The sequence below is a fragment of the Condylostylus longicornis genome, unplaced genomic scaffold (assembly GCF_029603195.1).
Source record: "Condylostylus longicornis isolate FDR11 unplaced genomic scaffold, ASM2960319v2 ptg000048l, whole genome shotgun sequence".
In the NCBI taxonomy this organism is placed as follows: Eukaryota; Metazoa; Arthropoda; class Insecta; order Diptera; family Dolichopodidae; genus Condylostylus; species Condylostylus longicornis.
This window is the reverse complement of record NW_026578017.1, coordinates 21002558-21024106: the sequence shown is the minus strand read 5'-3', so window position 1 is coordinate 21024106 and position 21549 is coordinate 21002558. Positions and strand designations below refer to the sequence as shown.

The following is a 21549-nucleotide window of genomic DNA, read 5'->3' as shown; positions in this document are numbered from 1 at the left end:
ATGTAAATTTTACATGAATTTATTTTAATTGTAAAATAATGAGAATTATTATAAAAAAAATAAATTGACTTTCGTATAGGGTTAATTGAATTTAAATAAAGTTGTATTTTAAAAGGCTATCTTCTATATGGAATATATCAGAGGACTGGGAATAATTTTTATATAATGATAATAGAATATAGGGGCACATGAAGGATGTATTATGAGGAATTAGTGAGTAGCCGGGTTCAAACTATAATAAGTTTTATGGACATTATCTCAATTAAAATAAAGACTTGTATAGACATTTGATTTAAATGATACTAAATCAAGCATCAATTTTCAAGTAAGTTCAACAGTTTTCGAAGTTGCAACCCAAATGTAAAATTGCCACAGAAAGAAAATACAATTTATTCAGACACAATAAGGGTTTTGCCATAATATACACTAAATATACAAAATTGGATACATTAAATTCAAAAATTCCTACAATTATCACAGAAACCTGGATATTAGAACATAAAATTGAATTAGTTAACATATAGCTTATAATACAAAATTGAAATTATATCTGAAATATAAGCTTATTAATTTGATTTCGAACCAAAAAAATCACGAACACTAAACGAAGTGGTAACTTTATTCGTTCTAATTCTAGGCGTTTTATTGTGTAACTCGTACATATATATCAACCAAATGCGGCGATATTCTGATCGAATTCGAAAAATTTTTCTAAACTATCACTGTAAAATTTTGGAATATACAATATCAAATTACCAGTATACATATATATTTGACGACCTGGAATTAAGTTTATGTATATAAGTATTAAAGTATAAGTATTCTTAATTCAATAACATTTATATTCAATAGATGTCGCTCCCGATTTCTGATATATATGAATTCCGGAATTAAATTGCTGTATATACCATACATATACATAATAATATATATTTTTTGTTTATTTTACTGTTCCAATTAATTTCAATTATATATATATATGTATAAATAATAAAATATACAAAATTAAACATATTTAGATTAACAAAATATTGAAATATAAAATTCCATTTTTTTTTTCTCAATATTGATCATCAACTGGCTGACCTCTCAAATCTTTTAAATCTTTACATATAAAATAAATTACAAAATTTTAAATAAATTATTATTTTTAAATTTTCATATATATATGTATGTACATACTCTTTTATATTTATAGATATAATTAATTAAATATCTTATAATATATTTCTTTTTAAAAACTAATTTTATATTCAGAAGACCATATAGCAATAATTTATTTATAATTAGCCTTAAATCAACGCTAAAAATTATTATCTGGCAAAAGTAAAATTTTGAAAATTTTAAATTACTCTTAGATTTCCGAAACATACACAATATTATATACGCTTTTATATATATACATACATAATTTTTCTGTTAATTTCTAACCACTAAAATACTAAAATATGCAGAAAAATTTAATTAATTCAAATAAATTTTTATAATTTATATTTAAAATTGAAAAATTGAAATAAAAAAAAAAATTTAAAATGTCTGCAAGTAAAATATAAAATCCCCACAAATTTTTATACATGATTTTTAAAAGAATTTTCAAATTTTTGCATTTCTTATATTTTTTAACAAATTAAATCTTGTTGACAAACAATTTTTTGTTTTTTGATGTACTAAAATTCAACTGAGTGTGTCATTTTTTGGCACATTACAAAGAAGGAATTTTTTTCAAAACCTTAAAAGTTTTCTTTAAAAAAAGAAAAAATTCCAGTTTTGTTGTTGTTATTTTTTTTTTGTTTAATTGTAATTATTTTATTGCCATCTTGTAATATTGTTATTTCAGGAAAATTGAGATTACTAATTTCGATGACAGTTTACAGTGAAAGCTTTATAAAATGTTATTGGAAAATTAGATGAAAATAACAACCACCTGGATTTCAATTGAAGCAATTAACAAGATTTTGACATGTGAAATTATATAATTTAACAGGAGGTGTTGTTAATAGTACATTTTGCAGAAAATATCCATATTTGAACTATTTCACTTAGAGGAAACTAAGTATAGAACTTATTGATTGTAAATAATTTTTTTATTATTTCAGCATAATTAAGTTTTACATATACACTGTTAAAAATTTAGGTATTAAATTTAATAACATTTTTTTCGTATGAACTTTGTGTAATAGGAAAAAGATGACGAAACTTTCATTATAACCAACTGACTTTGTTCATTGATTCAATAGGGTTGAAGTTAATTTCAATAGAGGTTTGGTGAAACATTGAATCAAAAAAAGTTTTTGAGAACATCAGAACTCAAGACATCTATACTTCTCTATGAATACAATCTAATAGTTTACTAGCTTTGTTAGAATTTGAAATAAATGTTGAAAGAACAGTTTCACAATGCTGTACAAGCTTTCCGACAAACTATTAGTGTAAATTCATATATACACAGGGATTTCTAAATATTATTTAAAAAATACACATTGCAGCCGTTTATATGTTGGTCACGTCAAAATTTTAAATTAACATGAGTTGTAAATTAAATTTGTAGACTATTAGGATGCCAATTGTATAATATTATTAGATTTATAGGAAAAATATATATATAAATTCAATATTATTGTAATATTAAAATTTAAACTAGACTAAAAATTCAATACAGATTGTGAAAATAACAATTTTATACAAAATTCTAATATTGTTCTCCTACATTAACAAGAAGTGTGGTTATTAAAATATTCAAATATAATTCAATATTAAAAAATCTGTACAGAAAAAATATAACTCGACTGTATATACTATATGTATGTATGTAAAATTAAAGAAAAAACAACGAATAATTTATTTTTTTAAAATCAATTTGTTTGTATATAATGTCGGAATTATTGCAAATCTATTTTTATGTGACTAAATAAAATTAATCATAGTGAATTGAATTGAAAACAAATTAAGGTTAAATATTCTTGTCGAAACGGATATAAAATTAATTTGATTTGTATTTTATAGAGTAAATTAAATATAAGTGACTAAATTGTTTCTTGTTCTTATAACTTACTTCCTTGTATTCTAATATGAATGTGTATTATACAAGTAAAGTATTATATTGTGTTTTGCCTGAATTAAATATAAGTTCCAGATTACCTTTGTATGTTCGCAAATAATAAATAAATGTTTGTAAAAGATTGTTCGTTAAAATTCCTAAGAAAGCGGCATAGTTCACTGTCTAATATTTTTAGGTTTATTAAAGAATTTCAAACAATTCCTGAGAATTTCAAGGCATATATGTATATTCAATTATTATTTCTCATATCAAGTCTTATATACTTATAACATGTACAATTAGTTAATAAACAATATCTAAATTTGTCTTATAATAAAATTGATAAACACTATTTGGATAATTTTACCTTATTATTGGAGCTCCTTTTGTTACCATATATTTTGGGTATTTATATATAACTCTCATTGATTTCATTAGTATAATTCCTATTAGTATAGCTCTAATTGATTTTATAACAATCTTCACTTTGTTAACAATCTTCTTAATAGAGTAATATTGGCGGTCCATTTTACTCTTAATTAGGAGCGACATAGAAGCTAAATTTTCGTCTCAGAATTCTTTAAAATTATTTTGCATTTCATGACAGCATGATATAACTTAATTTTCCTTTTAATTTGTGATTTTCTTTCATACATATGTACATTATGTAAGTATATGTATTTAAAGGCAGTTTCTGTTATACATAATTAAATTCTTGAAAATCATACTACATTGCCTTCCTTTGTTATCCTGGGTACATTATTGAAAATTCAAAAAATGTAGACCTTTTATAATGAAAAATTATAATAAATTGTAATTAATTCAAAATTATGTATAAACACAAAAAAAAATTTTATTCTGGAATAATATTGTATAATTTAAAATGTATACGAATAGCTTGCTATAATAAAAATATAAATCAAATTAATTTCAATACATTTGGCATTCTTTGATTTACACATTGAAATTCTTAAATTTTCAAAAATTTTTTTTCGAAAAAAAAAAGTGAAAACGAAAAATATGAGAGAGAAGAAAGAAATATAATTCCCCAATTTACAAGAATGAAGTTGTTTTTCTCTTGTCGCCCATTGTATATATGTATCTACAATCTACATGCATGTATGTATGTATATAATGTACGAGAATTGAAAATATTTGTGGAATTTTTAACAATTTGTCAGCAAACTAATTTGAATTTTTGTATTTAGTCTCGTAAATGTACACATAAGTACATACTTCTGATTCTTTTTTATTGTTGTCGAATAATTTTTGTGGCCATATCATTATCATTAGTAGTGCCACATTTGCTTTATAACAATAATAATTACATTAAAATGATGACGATATTTTAATTTTATTATATTCGAGATGGTCTAGAATTGGGAAAACTTTTATAATACCTTTTATTATACGAGTAAATATTAAAAAATTTCATATAACAATATTGAATTATTTTAGCAATTTGTGTCGTATTACTCGTAATTGAGAAATTTGAATATTTAATCTTATAAAATAATATGAATACCATTTTAATGACCTATTCAGACTATAGAAGAAAAACATATTATACTCTTTGATTTAGCATGTAATATGGCATATTGAATTCACACGACATAAGTAAGTTGTTGTGATTTAACACTCCGAGAAATAAAATTTTTTAGTTCTAAATTAATTTTGTTTGTCATATATACGATACGAACTAGAATCAAATGATTAGCTAGCTACCAGCCTCTGTGTTATAGGTAGCTAATGGTCAGCTAGCTAACTGTGTTCTAGCGATGGGTGCCGGCGGTAAAACTTTAACATTTAAATTAATAGTATATTTCGTTGAAAATTTTCAAAACTTTTGATTATAAATAAATTTATTTATTTTGAAAAATTATTTGTATTTTGAGGCCCTAAGTAATAACTCAAATTTATTTTAGCCTATTATTTTTTCGATAATTTTTAAGCACTTCTTTTTAAACTATACTTACATATTGAATTATTTTCCTCTTATATTTGTTGGTGTTCCACTTACAGAAAATTGAAAATTTTTTAGCAAAATATTTTCCCTATTTATTTTATTTTTTGATTTTCTTCTTATGCATTATATGCTCCAACACATAATATAAAACGCTTGATTTAACAAAATTAACATATATAAATTTTTGTTTTTGTATAATACTGTAGTCTCCTTTTCTCGCCTTTTTACTCAATTTTAAAGACCGCTTTATATTCTTCGGAGATGTCTTTCATTACTTTAGTAATGAAATTCACTCATTTGTATCGCTCTCTACGAGTATATCACATATTGATGATAAAATAGCGAGAAAATTGTATAAAAAAAATCGCACAATAATCAAAATCTTTTAATATAATTTTATCATGTTATCATTTCTGTTGCCGCCATCAGAGAAAATTTTCAAAAGATTCAAAAAATCAAATTACTAAAAATAATGACAAATGTTGGATTTTAAAGGAATGCGGTGATTTACGCAATATAAAAGGAAAAAAAAAATTGTATTTTTATTAGAGTCATTTGGGAACTACCATTTTGTGGTTGAGTGATTTTTCTTGATTTTTAAAGAATATTTTTATTGTGTTGCGGACTTCTTTTGTCATAAATATAAAACTTATTTAATAAAAAAATATAATGTAGATATGAGTGTCGCATTATTAATGATAAATGAGTAAAGAGGAGCATGAAAATTTTTATATACAACATTGTAAGTACATTGTATACTAAATTATTCTATATGTTGTGACATAAAATGATAATGTAAAAGTAGGCATCTGCTATATGAGAAGGTCGGAATCTATTTTATATAGATATATGTTTGTTTCTTTTGTTTATATATATATATACAATATGTATATGAGTTTAGCATGTGCATTTAATCGCTTAATTTGTTTATGAAGACATGTGATTAACTAATTGTTATATGCTTACATTATAATTATGTCAACAACCAAAAAAATTTGCAAATTTACACTTTTTAATGTGTATTAATAAAAATCATTCAACAAGAAATCATTTAAAATTATTTTTATGATATTGTGAAGTATATATACATTTTATATATATAAAATTTAATAAAATAAAATTAAAAATATAATGACGCTTTGAAATTATATGTGTATAATATAGAATATTTTATTGCCAGGCCACTCACTACCAGCACATGTGAGAATAGTCGAACAATTTTAGATAATTGGAACAGAAATTTTAAAAACTTTTGCTTTTTTTTTCAAAAATGTTAAAATAACACAGTCTCGTTTAAATTATATTTGACAGAACTGTGGTTTTTCTATACTTTGTTTTTGTTTTTCTTGTAAATTTTAACATTACTAGTCTTTACATTAATTTATTGTATAAAAATCATGTATCAATTCATTTAAATTCATAATTATATTTTAATTATTTTCTTTTTGTTACAAAATTATTCAAATATAAAATTGAAATTTTTGTTTTTATTTTCTAATTCATTAAAAAGTACTCTTATGGTCTTCGCCTAAACATATGCAATTATTTATGGCATAATTTTTAGAAGTAAATAAAATTTACGATATCATCTGTTAGCATCTAAAATTTACGTTCAGTTTAAGAAATGAAATAAAATTTAGTGTTTTAAATTTTTTATAAATGTTTGAATTAAGAAAGAAGTAAATTTTTTCAAAATTTATTTCTAAATTATAGATTTCTTAAATTATAATTTTCTTTCTCGCTTATTATTAAAAATATTGTGTGAATTAAATTGGAAAATTCGTTAAAATAATGGTACTCGTAAGTTTAATGAATATTAGTAAATATCAAATAGTAGAAATAAATCACTTAACTTATTGTTTTTGTATATTTTGTAGATTTTTACAAATAGGGTATGAGTGCATAACGTCGGCGTATAAGGATCTATTGTAGGGTATGCCCCGCTTGAGATCCACCTTCCTAATGGGTACACCTTTGGAGGTTTGAAACAGACCACGGAATTTTCTTAGATTGTAAAAGCTTAAATTAGATAATATTACATGTTTTGTAAAATATCTTGAAAAATGTGTTCGTGTCGATTAGATGTGCTTTTAATAGATTGTATATATTGCATATATTATGTATTACAACTTTTTTATCAATAATCATATTTATTAAGACAATAGATTTACTTTTATAAAACTTATTCTTGTAGAGTGAATATATACTTGTAATCCTATATATATAGTGTAAGACAAATAAAATTAAAAACTCAAAACCAAAGGATTATGACCAATGATACAAAATAGTTCATATGGTCATGGAAAATGTAGTCTTTACGTTTATTTAGGAGATTTTAGAAAATTCATATCTAACTTAGATCTTAACATAAAGTATACTCAATAAATTAAAATTACGAAATTTTTAAATGTACATGTTCAATAAGTCTTTACTTAAAAAAGAAGCTCGTTCGAAATTGGTAGCATTCTCCAAGTTCTAAAGCATTTTCAGATTTTTTTTAATTACGACAAAAATATTTTTATAGTCACATTGAAAAATGTAAGATATTAAAAATCTGTAAAAAGAAACTATTATTTTCTTTAAAAAATAATTAATATAATATCGTGAGATTTCATGCTACAACTGGATAACTCGCAATTATTAATTTAGAAGTATTGATTTTTAAAGATACAAAATTTAGCAATAACAAATAATTTATCATGAAGATATCTAGCCCTTTGCACTCCAGTCAAGTATCGCATAGGGGCTACCAGCAACTCTGGCACAAATACATACTTATGATATAGAAGAAAAATAGAGTCGTTTCAATGAAACAAAACATTTATTTATGGCTATATGATTTTTTGTAAAGGAATGTCGCTTCCCGTAATATTACTCCATACATTGCCGTCTACTGAGGGTGTATCTTCGTCCTCTGAATCAAATTCAATAATTGCAATTCTTCTTTTTTTTCTCACTACTATTACGTCACTATCGTCACTATCTGCCTCTAAATGATCTTCGAATTCTGTTTCACTTAAATTGTTGTCAAGCAACGCAAAATCGAGATCATCTTCCACATCACTTATTTCACAATTATCGTCAAAATTTTCGCCTTCCATCTTCACTGCACGAAGGGTTATAACTTTATGACTGTAACGAATAGAATTTGAATAGAGCGCATATTATAATGTAAACATACTAAACGTATCATAAACACTATAAGATAAACACAGACTATTTTGTTTACGCAACTGTTAAAAGCGTCGAGGCGGCTAAAAATATCATGTCGCCGTAGCCCTTTCCACTCATTTGTCGCAAATACAGCGACAAATGAGTGGAAAGGGCTAGTTTTGGTATTATCATTTTCTTAGATATTGGTCACAGATAAAAGAGCATTCGATTTTATGGCATCTAGGTTAATTATCTGAAAATATAAAATTTTTTGAGTCATCTAATTGTAGCATCAACCTCAAGATATAAAAATGAAAGTCATTATTAATATTTTCGTTATAACAAATATTTATTAATATATTATTATTTATATATTATATAATATTATATTTTTATGTATGTAAATATATAATATATACTTTTAAAATATTATTAAATATAATTAAACAATAAATCTGTTATCGCTTTTTAAATTTTTTTACAAGATTTTTAATTATATAATTTTTTTTTTTTTGATTTTCTAACTTTATTTTCTAACTACAAAAAGATAATTACAATTTATGATTATAAATTTTATTTTTTTTTATTTTTTTTTTCTTTATTAAATTTTTATAAAAGAAAAAAATAAAATTTAAATTATATAGTAGTAATTAATAATCAATTATTTTTATATTTATTTATTTTTTTTTGTTTTTTTTTCTTTAAATTTATTGGTTTTTTTTATATTAAAAAATAGAAAATGTTATTAAATCAAATATCAAATTAATATACAAAATACAAATGACACTACAAATTACATACAAAATAGAACCAATGGTTTTCTGCTTAAATTTGATTAATTATTATTTTTACATAAACATACATACATACGTACTACTTTTTATACAAATTATATATTTTTCAAATACGTGTTATTTTATAGTAACTTTAGGGTTATTATCAAAATTTTTAATATTATTGTAACAATTTAATAAAAATATTTTATATACCTATATATGGGTGTAAAACTATATATACTAATAATATGTATGTATTCAAGAGTTGAAATTTATTGAAAGAGAAAGAAAACATAATAAATTTACAAAAATTATAAAGAATTTATAGCGAAATTTTTTTAATATTTTAATTATTTTCTAAATTTTATTTCTTTTTTAGCATTATATTTGAACTCATAATGTCCGTCTGCTTCTCTTTTGTAGGTTATCAAATTATTTTCTGTTAATCTTTATAATTTATCCATATCAAAATATTTAAGTTTTTTCTTTTTGTATATTTAATTGTTAAAGTAATTATAGATTCTATATTCTGTGAGAAAAGTAAAAATATAATAAATTTGATTAAAAAAACAATTTGATTTAAAATTAAAATTATAAGTGCTTTGTAAAGGTATTTTGAATGTCGATAATAAAATTTATTTATGAAATTTTTCAAATACAAAAGGAAATTTCCCGTAAAAAAGAAAAAATTTGAGGATATCAGCGTATTGTGTACGAAATCAAGTTGAAAAATAATATAAACTTATTTGAAAAATAGTTGAAATTTATTTAAATTTAAATGTTTCCCGTAATATTAAATAATTTAAATTTTTTTTGGGTATCTTCGATTCTTAATTCTTAAATTATTAATAAACCAATACAACATAGCAAATTATCGGAAAGAAACATAGCAGATTATCGATTGTTTAACCTATTCAATTTAAAATGTGTGATTTTTCTTACAATTTTTTTAGATTTTCTATTTTTAGTTCAATTCTCATACCTGCAAAGTATAATTGTTTTAACTTCTATTGAATTTTTATCGCCATCTACTTAATATATTTTAATTTTTACATAGAAAACTTTTGGTTTCTTTTTTTTAAAAAAATTTAATTATGAAAATTATGTAAATTATTTTATATGTAATTGACATTATGATATAAAATATAATTTTGAAAAAAAAAAATTAGACAAATTTTAAAATAATAATTTTTTAGAATTATATTTCTTGTTTTGAGTCATTAAAACTAAATAATTAAATTTGTAATTTAATTATTTTAAATATTTAATTTAATTTTCACAATTAATTTTATTAATTTTCTTTTATGTATTAAAAATTTACAGTTATGTCATTTATATAAATTTTAAATTTATATATGTAGGTATTTATTTTTTTTTTTTAAATTTTATATTTTTTTGTATTTTATTTATATTTAATAACAAATTACTTAATCTTAATAGCTTCAGTAAAAAACAAAAAAAAAATAATCACTTTAGCGCCATCTTACGGAAAATTTATTTTGTTTTTTTTATTTAAGACTGGTAAAATCACAATGTCACAAGAATAATAATTTTAATAATATTAATTTTTTTTTGTTTGTAATATATATATATACATGCATATATATTAATAAACTTAAACTTAAAAGTAATGAGTAAAATAAAGTTCCGTATTGCAATTAATATTAGAAAATTCAACTTATATGACGTTGAATTTTATATTGTATGACAATTTCTGACTTCAAAATTGCATAATTATTTTGTATTAACACACAGTTCAGTTAATGAATATGTTGTAATACAGTATTAATGCATTTTTAAAAGAATTTTACGGAATGTGTCAGATATTAAATGTTGTGTTATATGCAACAGAAAAACTAAATTTTTGAACTCATCTTTATATTTTATAAATTTATAACAGTATTTTAAAATGATTAATTATAATAAAAAAATTAAAACAAAATTTAATTATTAATTAACATTATTATTATTATTCCATATTTTTTTCATTTAAATTAATAAGAGAGGAATGTACAGAAGAAAATGTAAATTAATTATAATTTGTTATACAATTATAAAAAGTATTAAAAATGTAGAAATAATTGAAAATAACAAAAAATTTTATTTGTTTAATTTTTATTAATAGAATAACTTTATAATTATTTTACAAAAAAAACATTAATATAATTATTAATTATTTTATTTATACTATTGTATCAGCATATATTAATTTTGTTTAATTCTTTTTAATTGTATATAATAATTATTATAAAAAAATTGAATTTTTTTTTCATTCTATTTATTATTCTTAAATATTTTATTAATTTATATAATATATATACACGTGTATTATATAATATTTTATTTAAATCATATCAAAAAAGAACCAGCTTTTCTATTTTATTCTTTTAATTATTTTTATTGTTGTTATTATTATGAAAATATATAATATTTACTTAAATATTTATTATATGTATATTAATTTTAATATTTAAAATAAAAAAGAAGAAATATTTCTATTGTAAAATGAATTATACAAAATTGCTATATTTTATTTAAAAAAACATAAATTTATTATAATAATATTTTATAAATAATTATTATCTGTTTATTATATAAGAATTATTTTTATGTTATACTATTAAAAACAAAATACTTTGTATATTTTAATTATCAAATTATTATTGAAAAAATTAAGAATTTTTAAGAGGAAAATATTTTAAAATAAAATATAAAAAATTTTAATAAGATTTTTTTTAATAATTAACTAATGTGTATAACAGTTTTGAAAATTAAATAATCAGAAATTTTGAAAACCAATTAAAAATATAATTGTGTTATATTACAAATTTTATTTTTTTTCTTTTTTTTTTCAAACAAAGTGGCTCTCTATGACTAATCATTTACTTTTTAATAACTATAATTTTTTTTCTAACTTTATTTTATATTTTAATATTTTTTTATGAGTAGTGAATAGATTTTTTTATTACAAAATAATTGCTATCTTTATTTTTAAATTTAACTCTATTTAAAAAAAATTGTTATTTATTTTTTTTTTAGTTTTTAATAAAATATATAAAGTTTTTTTTTTTTGATAAATGTAAACAAAAAAAAATACAATAGAGAATAAAGTATAGTGAATATAGAAATTTTAGGAGTTGATTACTTTCGCAATGGATCCAAACTTTCTAATGAGAAATCATCAATTAGCATTTGTTTACTTGTTGTATTAAAATTACTCTGAAAATTAAAAAAAAATATAAAATTAACAATATATATGCAATTTAATTAATAATTTACAGTTTATCTCTAAAACAATTTGAATGTAACTAATTTTATTGAAGCAAAATTTTAAATTTTTTTAAAAAACTCATAAGTAAAATTTTAGGATTATTTTGAACAGGCTCTTTTATAATTGTAATTGGTGTTTAAAAAAAAATGAGGGGGCTTCATTTAAGTGAACAATTCTATTGGTCAATGAATTTGTTTGAATACTAATTGTTTTTTAAATGGATGCTTGTATACACAAAATAATATGTAGTATATTTTTTATTTTTAAGAATAAAATAAGAGGTACCGAAGAATTGAAAAATTAAATTTTGAAGGTAGTTTTAATAAGAATATCAAATATTGGACATTAGTTTATATAACGGTGAAATCATTATTAATATTTTCTTTTAGATTTTTAAATTTAAATTTATATATTAAGCAAATGTTGAATACAAATGACAAATATAATACACAATTTGCAAATTTAGAACTAGACTCTCTATACTCGAAGGACATACTTTTTTTTAAAATAATAAGCTATAATATTTTCTTTGAAACATTGTAGCTATAAAATATCTTCCGACACATTTCAATATAAATTTGGCTTATACTAAAAATCTAAGTTATTAATAGGATTGTGTGTTTTATTTACATGAAAATGTTACCGTACTATTTAAATGAAAAAAAAATATTTTATGTAATGAAAAATTATTTTCAAATTAGTTACTAAGACTTATTGCCAAATATGATGCTTCAGTTATAATTTTATAAAAAGTGCAATTAAACAAGTGCCAAAATTTCTTTCAAACCACCAAAAACAAAATTATAAATTAAATTTAAAAAAGAATTTTTATAAAATTACAAAAAAAAGAAGTATGCATTTAAAAAAAATCAAATTATTAAAGCATTTTTAATCTTTAACTACGATAATAATGAAAATAAGAGAATTATATACAAAATTTAAAATTATTTAAAAATGGTTAATAACATTATTTTTTTATATTACAAAACTTACTTTATTCTTTATTTTTATTTTGATTAATAATATTTTAAATTTAAATATATGTATGTATATATTTATTAAATAAATATATATGAGAAATTGTTTATCCATTAAAATTAAATCCGGACATTTTATTTGAAAATTCATTTTGCATTTGTGCTGTTTGATTTTGATTTGATTGATTAAATTTCATTGGAAAACTGGCACCAGTCCGCCCAGATGGACTTAATTCTGAAAATGCTTTTGTTGCGGCATCTTTAAATATATCAAAACTACTTGCTGCTGAATTTGGTCCAGCAGAACTAGCTTCACTTGCAAAACCACTACCACCACCTACACTACTACCACCACCACCACCACCACCACCGTTAACACCAGCATTAAATCCACTGACACCCAAATAATTAGAATTTGTATTTTTAATAGTAATTGGATTTGACATTGCATTATTTTGAAATATTGATGTTGGTGTTGTACATGTTTCCATACTATCAATATCTGGTGAATTTCTTAATGCATCATAATTAGAACTAGCAATAATACTGCTACGGCGTGGACTTAATAATACTTCAGATGCTTTTTTTGTAAATGGATTTGATAATGGTATAGAAAATCCAGATCCTCCTGATATGTTATTATTATTATTATTGTTACTATTATCAGTACTACGTCCTTGCATTAATATTGAACTAAATGATGATGATAATGTTGATTTATTTGTTTGTTCATTACTATTTTGAAATGATGATCCGCTAACTGAACTTGAATATTGAAGATTTTGATTACTTTTTAATGCATTATCAAGTTTATTTGAATTATTTGCGAATGCATTTAATTCAGATGCAAGTATATTCCGATTTGCTGTATCATTCATTTCATAAATACCAGATTCAATAAATGGATTTGATATATTTGTAGTATTTGTTGTTTGATTACTACTACTGTATGTGAAAGTTACACCAAATGAATTTGAATCATTTATGTTTGAATCTTCTAGTACTGTACTATTCAATTGTAATGCCGGATATGAATTTAAGGATAGAGGTGGTGTTAATTCATTTGTATTAGTACTAATTGTACTTTTATTGTTTTCGTAAGTATTGCCGCCAATTTCATTCTGCATATAGTTTTCAAGTTATTTCGCGTGAGTGTATTTTGTAGCAATGAATTGAAGTAGATTTTGTGCGAAAGTTATGTTTTTTTTATCATTATTTTTAAGTGTTGTGGTTTTTTAAATATATTTTTTTTTTGATTTTTATTTTTTACATGTGTGTTGAATTTAGATTTTAGTGTAAAAAAAAAGTAGTGAAATATTAAATAAATAAAAAATATTGGAAATAAAATCATAAAAATATTAAATAAAAAAAAATAAAATATGAAAAACAGATATTAGACATTACAGTACAATAAAATAAAATACAAGAGAAAGGTTAGTAAATTACAGATAAAAAATGTTAATGTTAGGTAATTTTTTTTCGTTTCTTTAAAAAAAAACAATACAAATAATGAGTAACGAAATAAAAAAAAAATTAGAAAACGCCAATTACAAAATGCTAATTTATATATTTTACCATTACCAATCCAATTATTTATTTTTTTTTTTAAATAATCAATTTTTATTTAAATGCAACAGAAAACGAGACATTACTAACAAAATAAATTACTAAACTAACATTTAACATTTGATTGTACAGAAAATTTTGTGTGACATGTAAAATTTTAACATTTTTATATACATATATTGAATTTAGGCACTCACATCAAATATGCTTGGAGTGTTGGGATTAAATGGAATTGATCCAAATAAATCTTGATTTCCATTCATAAAACCATTTGTATTATTTGTATTATTTGTATTGGGTGCTGTTCGCCTTGGTACTGCAGCTTTTGGTGGTGGTGCCACTAAAATTATATAAAAAGTTTTATAATTAAACCAAATTTAATTTATATGCATTATCAAAATTTATTTATAAATGTTCACAATAAAAAAATTAAAAACTTACATAATGGCGGTGGACTAACTGAATTAATTCCATTTCCATTTGTCATGACATTGATATTACCATTAAGATTACCATTACTGTTACTATTATTCATACTAATATTATTATTACTATTATTAATATTATTGTTGTTATTAATATTGGAATTATTATTAATATTATTATTGAACAATTGTTGACCAAATGATTTTGGTTCAAATCCAAATAAATCATTACTAATTTTATTTCCATTATTATCTGATTCTTCAGCTCTTGGATCAAAATCTGAATCTGAATCTGTATTCAATAATAATTCTTCCATTTTTAATCCACTTGGTTTTAATGCTTCCAATGTATTATTTATTTGATTTTGTAAATTTCTTGGTGGTATTATTGGAGCAAATGATGATTTATTACTGCTTGTTTCAATTAAAAGTTTTTCATCATTTGAATTTTCTATAAATGAAACAAATAAAAAAGAAAGATTAAATATTAGCCGTGAAGAGTTTAATATATTCAAAAATTTCAAAATGCTTATTTATATTTTTTAGAAAAATTTATTCAGTTCTGTGGGCTGATTAAAATTGCAGTGAATTTCAAAAATTTAGATAATTAAGCTCAGGACTAAAACATGCATTTCGTTACAAACAAGTTTTTTTTACTCCAAAAAACACAATGCGTTCGTACATTTTAATCAAGAAATTAAAGTTCAGCCTGCGTTTTCATGTTTTTCGATTAGTTTTTTTTTTATTTTCCTTACCTGAATTTTTATTTCCATTTAATAAATTCTCCTCTGTTGTAACATCTTCTGGTGGTAGCTCATAAAGATCTTGAATACCCATTCGATTCAAAAGTTTTTCTAACTCAGTTTTTGGAATAATTTCAGAAAGTTCCTTTAAACGATTTTTATAAGCTGCCATAGTTTTTTCTAAATGTTTTTTTTCTTGTTGTAATTTTGTTAATTCTGTTGTTTTTCCATTTTCTTCGACATATCGTCTAAAATTAAGAAAAGCTTACATATAATTTTTGTCACAAAATTTTTGTTTATTTTCATGCATGAATAATCGCTAACAAAATTATATTTTCAACTGAACACTAAAACAACTGAAATGATTTCGGTAATTAAAACTGGTTAACACAATATTTTTATTAGAAACAGTTGTTTAAATTTAACTTCAAATTTTGTCGTATAGTTATGCACATTCGTACAGTTATATGAATTATTCATTGTTTAAAGAATATCTTAAATAAATGGCAAATACCAGACGTGTTAAAATATAAATATTGAAAATTAATATTTATTTGCTAATTAATTTTTCACCTGTGCGCATAATAACTAAGCATTGACGTTTTTTTTTTGAGCTATGAAATCGAAATTTAAACCTAATTAAATTGAAAATATTAAATTGAAGATTTTAGATAGTATTACAAATTAATTAAAATTTAAAATGGCAGAAAAAGGTATTAAAGAAAATCTAAATAAATGAAAATATTAAAAATTTTCAGGCTTGTTTCTTCGAGTTTTAGTTTTTTCATGAAATATCTATGTATCTGCATAATTCTCGAATAATTTTTGTATGTAAAAGCTTACCTATATGCCAAATCAAAGGCTTGACCAATTGTTAATGTTATATCTGATGCTAATTTACTTGATACAAAAACAAAACATTCATGTTTTTCATCAGGATTTGGTGTTGTTGTTCCATTCATTGATGGTGTTGTTTTACCATTAATTATATCATGTCCATTCATTTCTTTAACACTACCATTTTGTTGAACATTTTGTTTAGCAATAAAACTAAAGAATTTCTTAACACCTTTCTCATCAGCACAATATGATATATTATGTAACGGATATTGAAATAATACTTTTCTTGTACGCGGTTCTTGAATTGCAACACCATCAACACTAATTGTTATTTCAACTTTTTTCAGTTTAGCAGCATTACCGGTTTCAGCTTTTTTTATTTGTTGATTAAATTGTAATCTACGAATGGCATCTTTAACAACTTCAATACCTTTTGGTTGATCAACAGATGTATTACCAAGAAACTAAAAAAAGAAAAATTAAATTATTTAAAATTTAAATAAAAAATTTAATACATAATTAAATATTTTGCGTATTTTACACATTTTAAATATTTCTCTAAAACAGGACAAGCAAAAAACGGGTATTTTATTGGAGTGGTGTTGTTTCACGAAAGTAAAGCACTTAATTTCTTTTTACTTTTGTGATTGCGCCTTACGAAAATTACTCATTAAAAAGAGAATGAGTGAAATCTACATATTATGAGCAAAAACTCTTTTCTAATCTCACAATAGTGCTTTTAAAAGACTATTTTAAATGGAAGATTTTTTTGCTGTTAAGCTTAATTTGGAATTGAAATTCGAAATAGGTGTCGACAAGAGTAGAACAAGAGCTATTTATCTAGCGGAGATGTAACTTTAAGCACTATTGCATATGTATGTGCATACATATATTTACATACATATGTATACATATATATACATATACATATACACAGAAAAAAAAGAGTAGAACATTTAGCTAAAACAATAGTATAAATCACCTAATGAAATGCTTGATTTTCAGCCTCCTAAACTATTTAGCTGCATTGCCTAATTTAAATTAGCTGAATTTATTTTGTAATATTTAGGAAAATTAACCAAATAAATTAGCTGATTTATCTACAATACTAGCTAAAGTCCCTAAGAATTTAGGTGGATTTCAACTAAGCAAATAGTTGGTTCACCTAATCATTTAGTTGATTTATTTTAAAACCTTTTTGAAATTTAACTAAAGAAATAGGAATTTCACCTAAATAAGTAGTTAAAAAATATTCTCAACAATAGATAATATACCTAATTATTTAGTTAGAGAATAGAAAATATAACTATTTTTTAGTTAATTATAATAGGGTTTTTACCTATTATATTAGAAAAAGTATCTAAACAAATTAGGCTCTTCTCTAAATTTATTTAGATTTAACCCTGAAAATAAAAGAATGTTATAAATTAAAAATTAAGTTTTGCTTCATTTACGAGTAATTTTATTTTGTTGTTTATTTTTTTAGATATTTCACATTATTTTTAATGTAAAAACATGAACGTTCTTCTAAACAGCCAACAACAATGATGATAGGTTCTGTATTGTTAAATTTTTTGTCAAGTTAGTATTCCTCCTTTATATAATAAAAAATTTTCTTATCACGTTTCGTAACAAGTAATGCAAAAGATTTCTGTCCATCTACAATAAATTGAAGTTTGCCATTGCTTTTTTGTTTCGGCCACGTATGTAAAATTTTATCGTTTGTGGTTTCAAAATAGTATTATATTCTATTTATAGTATAGTCGTAGTATAATTTTTACAATCTATAAATCAAAAATAATAATTGTTATAGAACTTTTAAAAATTAGTTAAAATTTATTTTTCAAATTACCTTTGAATATCTTGTTATAAAATTGATAAAAGCTTAATGTTTTTCTGGTTCTTCCTTTGTGAAGTGAAAATGTTTTCTCGAAGTCAAAATTCAATCTAAAATACAATTGAATATTTTTGGTTAGTTAAACAAAATAACTTGATTATATAAAAACTTACCAAAGAACCTCCAAAATTTATTTCACAAAATCTTGAAAATGTAAACTATGCTTGTTTACTATGCCAATATTCACCATATACTAGCTTCTTTTCAAATACTTTAAAAATTAGAATACAAAACAAGTAGCGGTACTTTGAATTTTTTTCTTGATAAAACAAGTGTGTTTTTCTAAATTCAGCTAATGTTTCCGATATTTCAACTAATGTTTTAGTTAATTCCTCTTTAAGTAAAATAATGTGGCCGAATTAACTGAAGTTATAGGTAAAATATCTAGAAAAGTAGTTATTGAAGAAGAAATGTAGCGGTACTTTGTTTTTTTTTTGTAAATATGTAAAACATTTTGATCTTTTCATAACTCAACTAATGTTTTCGGTAGTTCAGCTAATGTTTTAGTCAATCTTTTGATATAAAATGAAATAGCTGAATCAACTAAAGTTGTAGTCAAAATATTTAAAAATGTAGTCATTGATTAGGAATTTACATAAAAACTGTAAACTTATTTTTTTGTTTTCTTTTCTAAAATAACTAAATGTTTAGGTGAAATATCTAATTAAATTAGTTGAACTTTTTCAACTATTTATTTTAGATAATACATCTAAATGAGTAGACAAATCACCTAATCTTTTTAATATTGCATTCAACTAATTCCAAATAGTTGAGCCAGCTAATAGTGAATTTTAAAACAGCTAAAGAAGTTTTCAATACTTCTAATTGTTTATATAAAACACCTAATTTGAAACCAGCTAATTACGATTAGTTGAAAAATCTAATTCATTTTTTTCTGTGTACATATATGTATATATGCATATATTTCAGAATTTATTTTTAATACAATTATAATTTCAGTTCAAAATTGAAGATTCTTGAGAACTAATTTAAGAGAATTTAGAGACATGAGAAGCAATTTATTAAAAATTAAAGCCTGAGGACTCTTGCAGACATGCAATTTTAGTTTTGCAACTGTTTTATTGCTAATTTGTATTCCATAGGTTCATTTTCAAGCGCGCCCACGTGCAGCTGTATGGTCGCATGCAAATAAGCAGTAAAACTGTTTGTAATTTTTTACAAATGGCACCTGATTTTAACTACGCAACGATTTTACAATCAAACAGTAACTGCAAAAAAAAAAATTGCATTTCTACCTACGCCCTAAAAGTATTTTGGAGCTCTTACAAAATTCGTATGGTAAGTATGCAGTATATATATACGTTATTATATTCTCAAAAATTATACTATACTAAATAAAATATTTAAATTAAATTGCGGAATTTTTTCGTATCCGAAATCCGAAAATTATACTTACTTTGACTAGATAAACGACATGACCGTTTAGAAGAACATCTGGAGCATGTAACCAATTACGTTTACCATTTTTACCTTCGGTATTATTTTGGTTATTAGCCCCGTTTTGCTTATTCCAAAACATCAAAGTCGACATGATTTTTTCAAAGTTTTTGTTTTTTCTTCTTCTTCTTATACACTCTTATTGAAATTAATTTCACCTATATGTACACTGTGTTCCTTTAAACTTGCTTGTATCCAGAACAAATGTTATGCTTTAATAGAAAGTAGTTTTCTAAGTAGTTTTCTTCAAATTATGTAAATTTTTTCTTTATTGTATTTCCGTAACTTTTAACTTGTTTTTTGTGTATTTTTTTTCTTTTTTTATTTTTTGGCTATAACTCTTCCTTCATACAAATATACAGCAATGTCATCTATTCATTAAACATTTGACTTCTATGGAGAAAGTTCAAGTGACCGTAGATCAAAGAAGAGAAATGTTTAACAAACAAAAAATTAATGCGATTTTTAAAGAATTTAAATAAGTAGAGATTGTTTTAGCAAAACAAAAAGAACAAAAATAAATTAACGATAGTGCCGATGTATAAAGTTGTAATTATGTGCGCAGTGATTGTAAAATAACGACTGTTTACTCTTCCGTATGTTCACCAAATTACCATGTGTATTTTATGCAGAGAATTTTAGTGTTATCTTTTTTTTGAATTTTTGTAAAAATGCTCCTAAAATTAAAAGAAAAAATGTAAGAAAAAAATAAAATTAGTAAAACCATTAAAAATAAATTATAGTTATAAAATTATCATATAAAATGAGTTTAAAAATAATTAGATTTTAAATAATAAATATGAAAACTTGTAGCGAGAATAACTTTTAAATTACAGAACAAAAATTACAAACATCAAAGTGTGTATAATAAATTGAAAATTGCTATTAGACTATGATTCAAACTCTATTTCACAATTGGGACGTTGTAAGAGTGAAAACATTTCAGTTCTTTTATTTTATTTTACAAAAATCGCCACTACTGTCGGAATCAAAGGACAGTTTTAGGACAATACTTTTAAAGAATAACGATACACTCTTAAAATAATTACATTAACCCATATAAAGCAGTAATTTATAGGAGCAGTTTCATACATATATTCCAACAGATAGCATAACATTGTTATTCTTGTATAAAACGATTCTTGTAGATATTAACTTTTCATTCATAGTACTTGTGTAGCAGATTGGAAGATTTTAAGCGTAAGAACTAGAAATTAACCAGTATTACTTATACAATTATACAATATTGGTTACATAAGCTCTCTAAAATCTAATCTCTAAAATGATAATTTAACTCTCCAAAACATGTTTGTTAAGAGAACAGAATAATTAAGAGAAGTTTAATCGTTTTTCAATAAAAATCTCGGATCACTTATTTATATTGAAAATCCCAACCACGCGCATCTACCGCCATCTACTTGTAATTGTTGCATTAAAGTA

The 21549-nt window shown here is 22.5% G+C and overlaps 1 protein-coding gene across 1 annotated transcript; it reads right to left on the bottom strand.

Moving 5' to 3' along the window:
• Nucleotides 1-11607: 11607 nt before the first annotated feature.
• On the bottom strand, nucleotides 11608-20810 carry LOC129610797 (PTB domain-containing adapter protein ced-6-like). The gene is made up of 7 exons (XM_055523520.1): nucleotides 20069-20810; nucleotides 16758-17218; nucleotides 15927-16162; nucleotides 15188-15622; nucleotides 14944-15086; nucleotides 13197-14301; nucleotides 11608-12151 (listed from the first exon to the last, which is right to left on the bottom strand). Exons 1-6 carry the CDS (start codon nucleotides 20201-20203, stop codon nucleotides 13288-13290), a joined length of 2424 nt encoding a protein of 807 aa, XP_055379495.1. The 5' UTR covers nucleotides 20204-20810; the 3' UTR covers nucleotides 11608-12151; nucleotides 13197-13287.
• Between the last annotated feature and the right edge of the window lie 739 nt (nucleotides 20811-21549).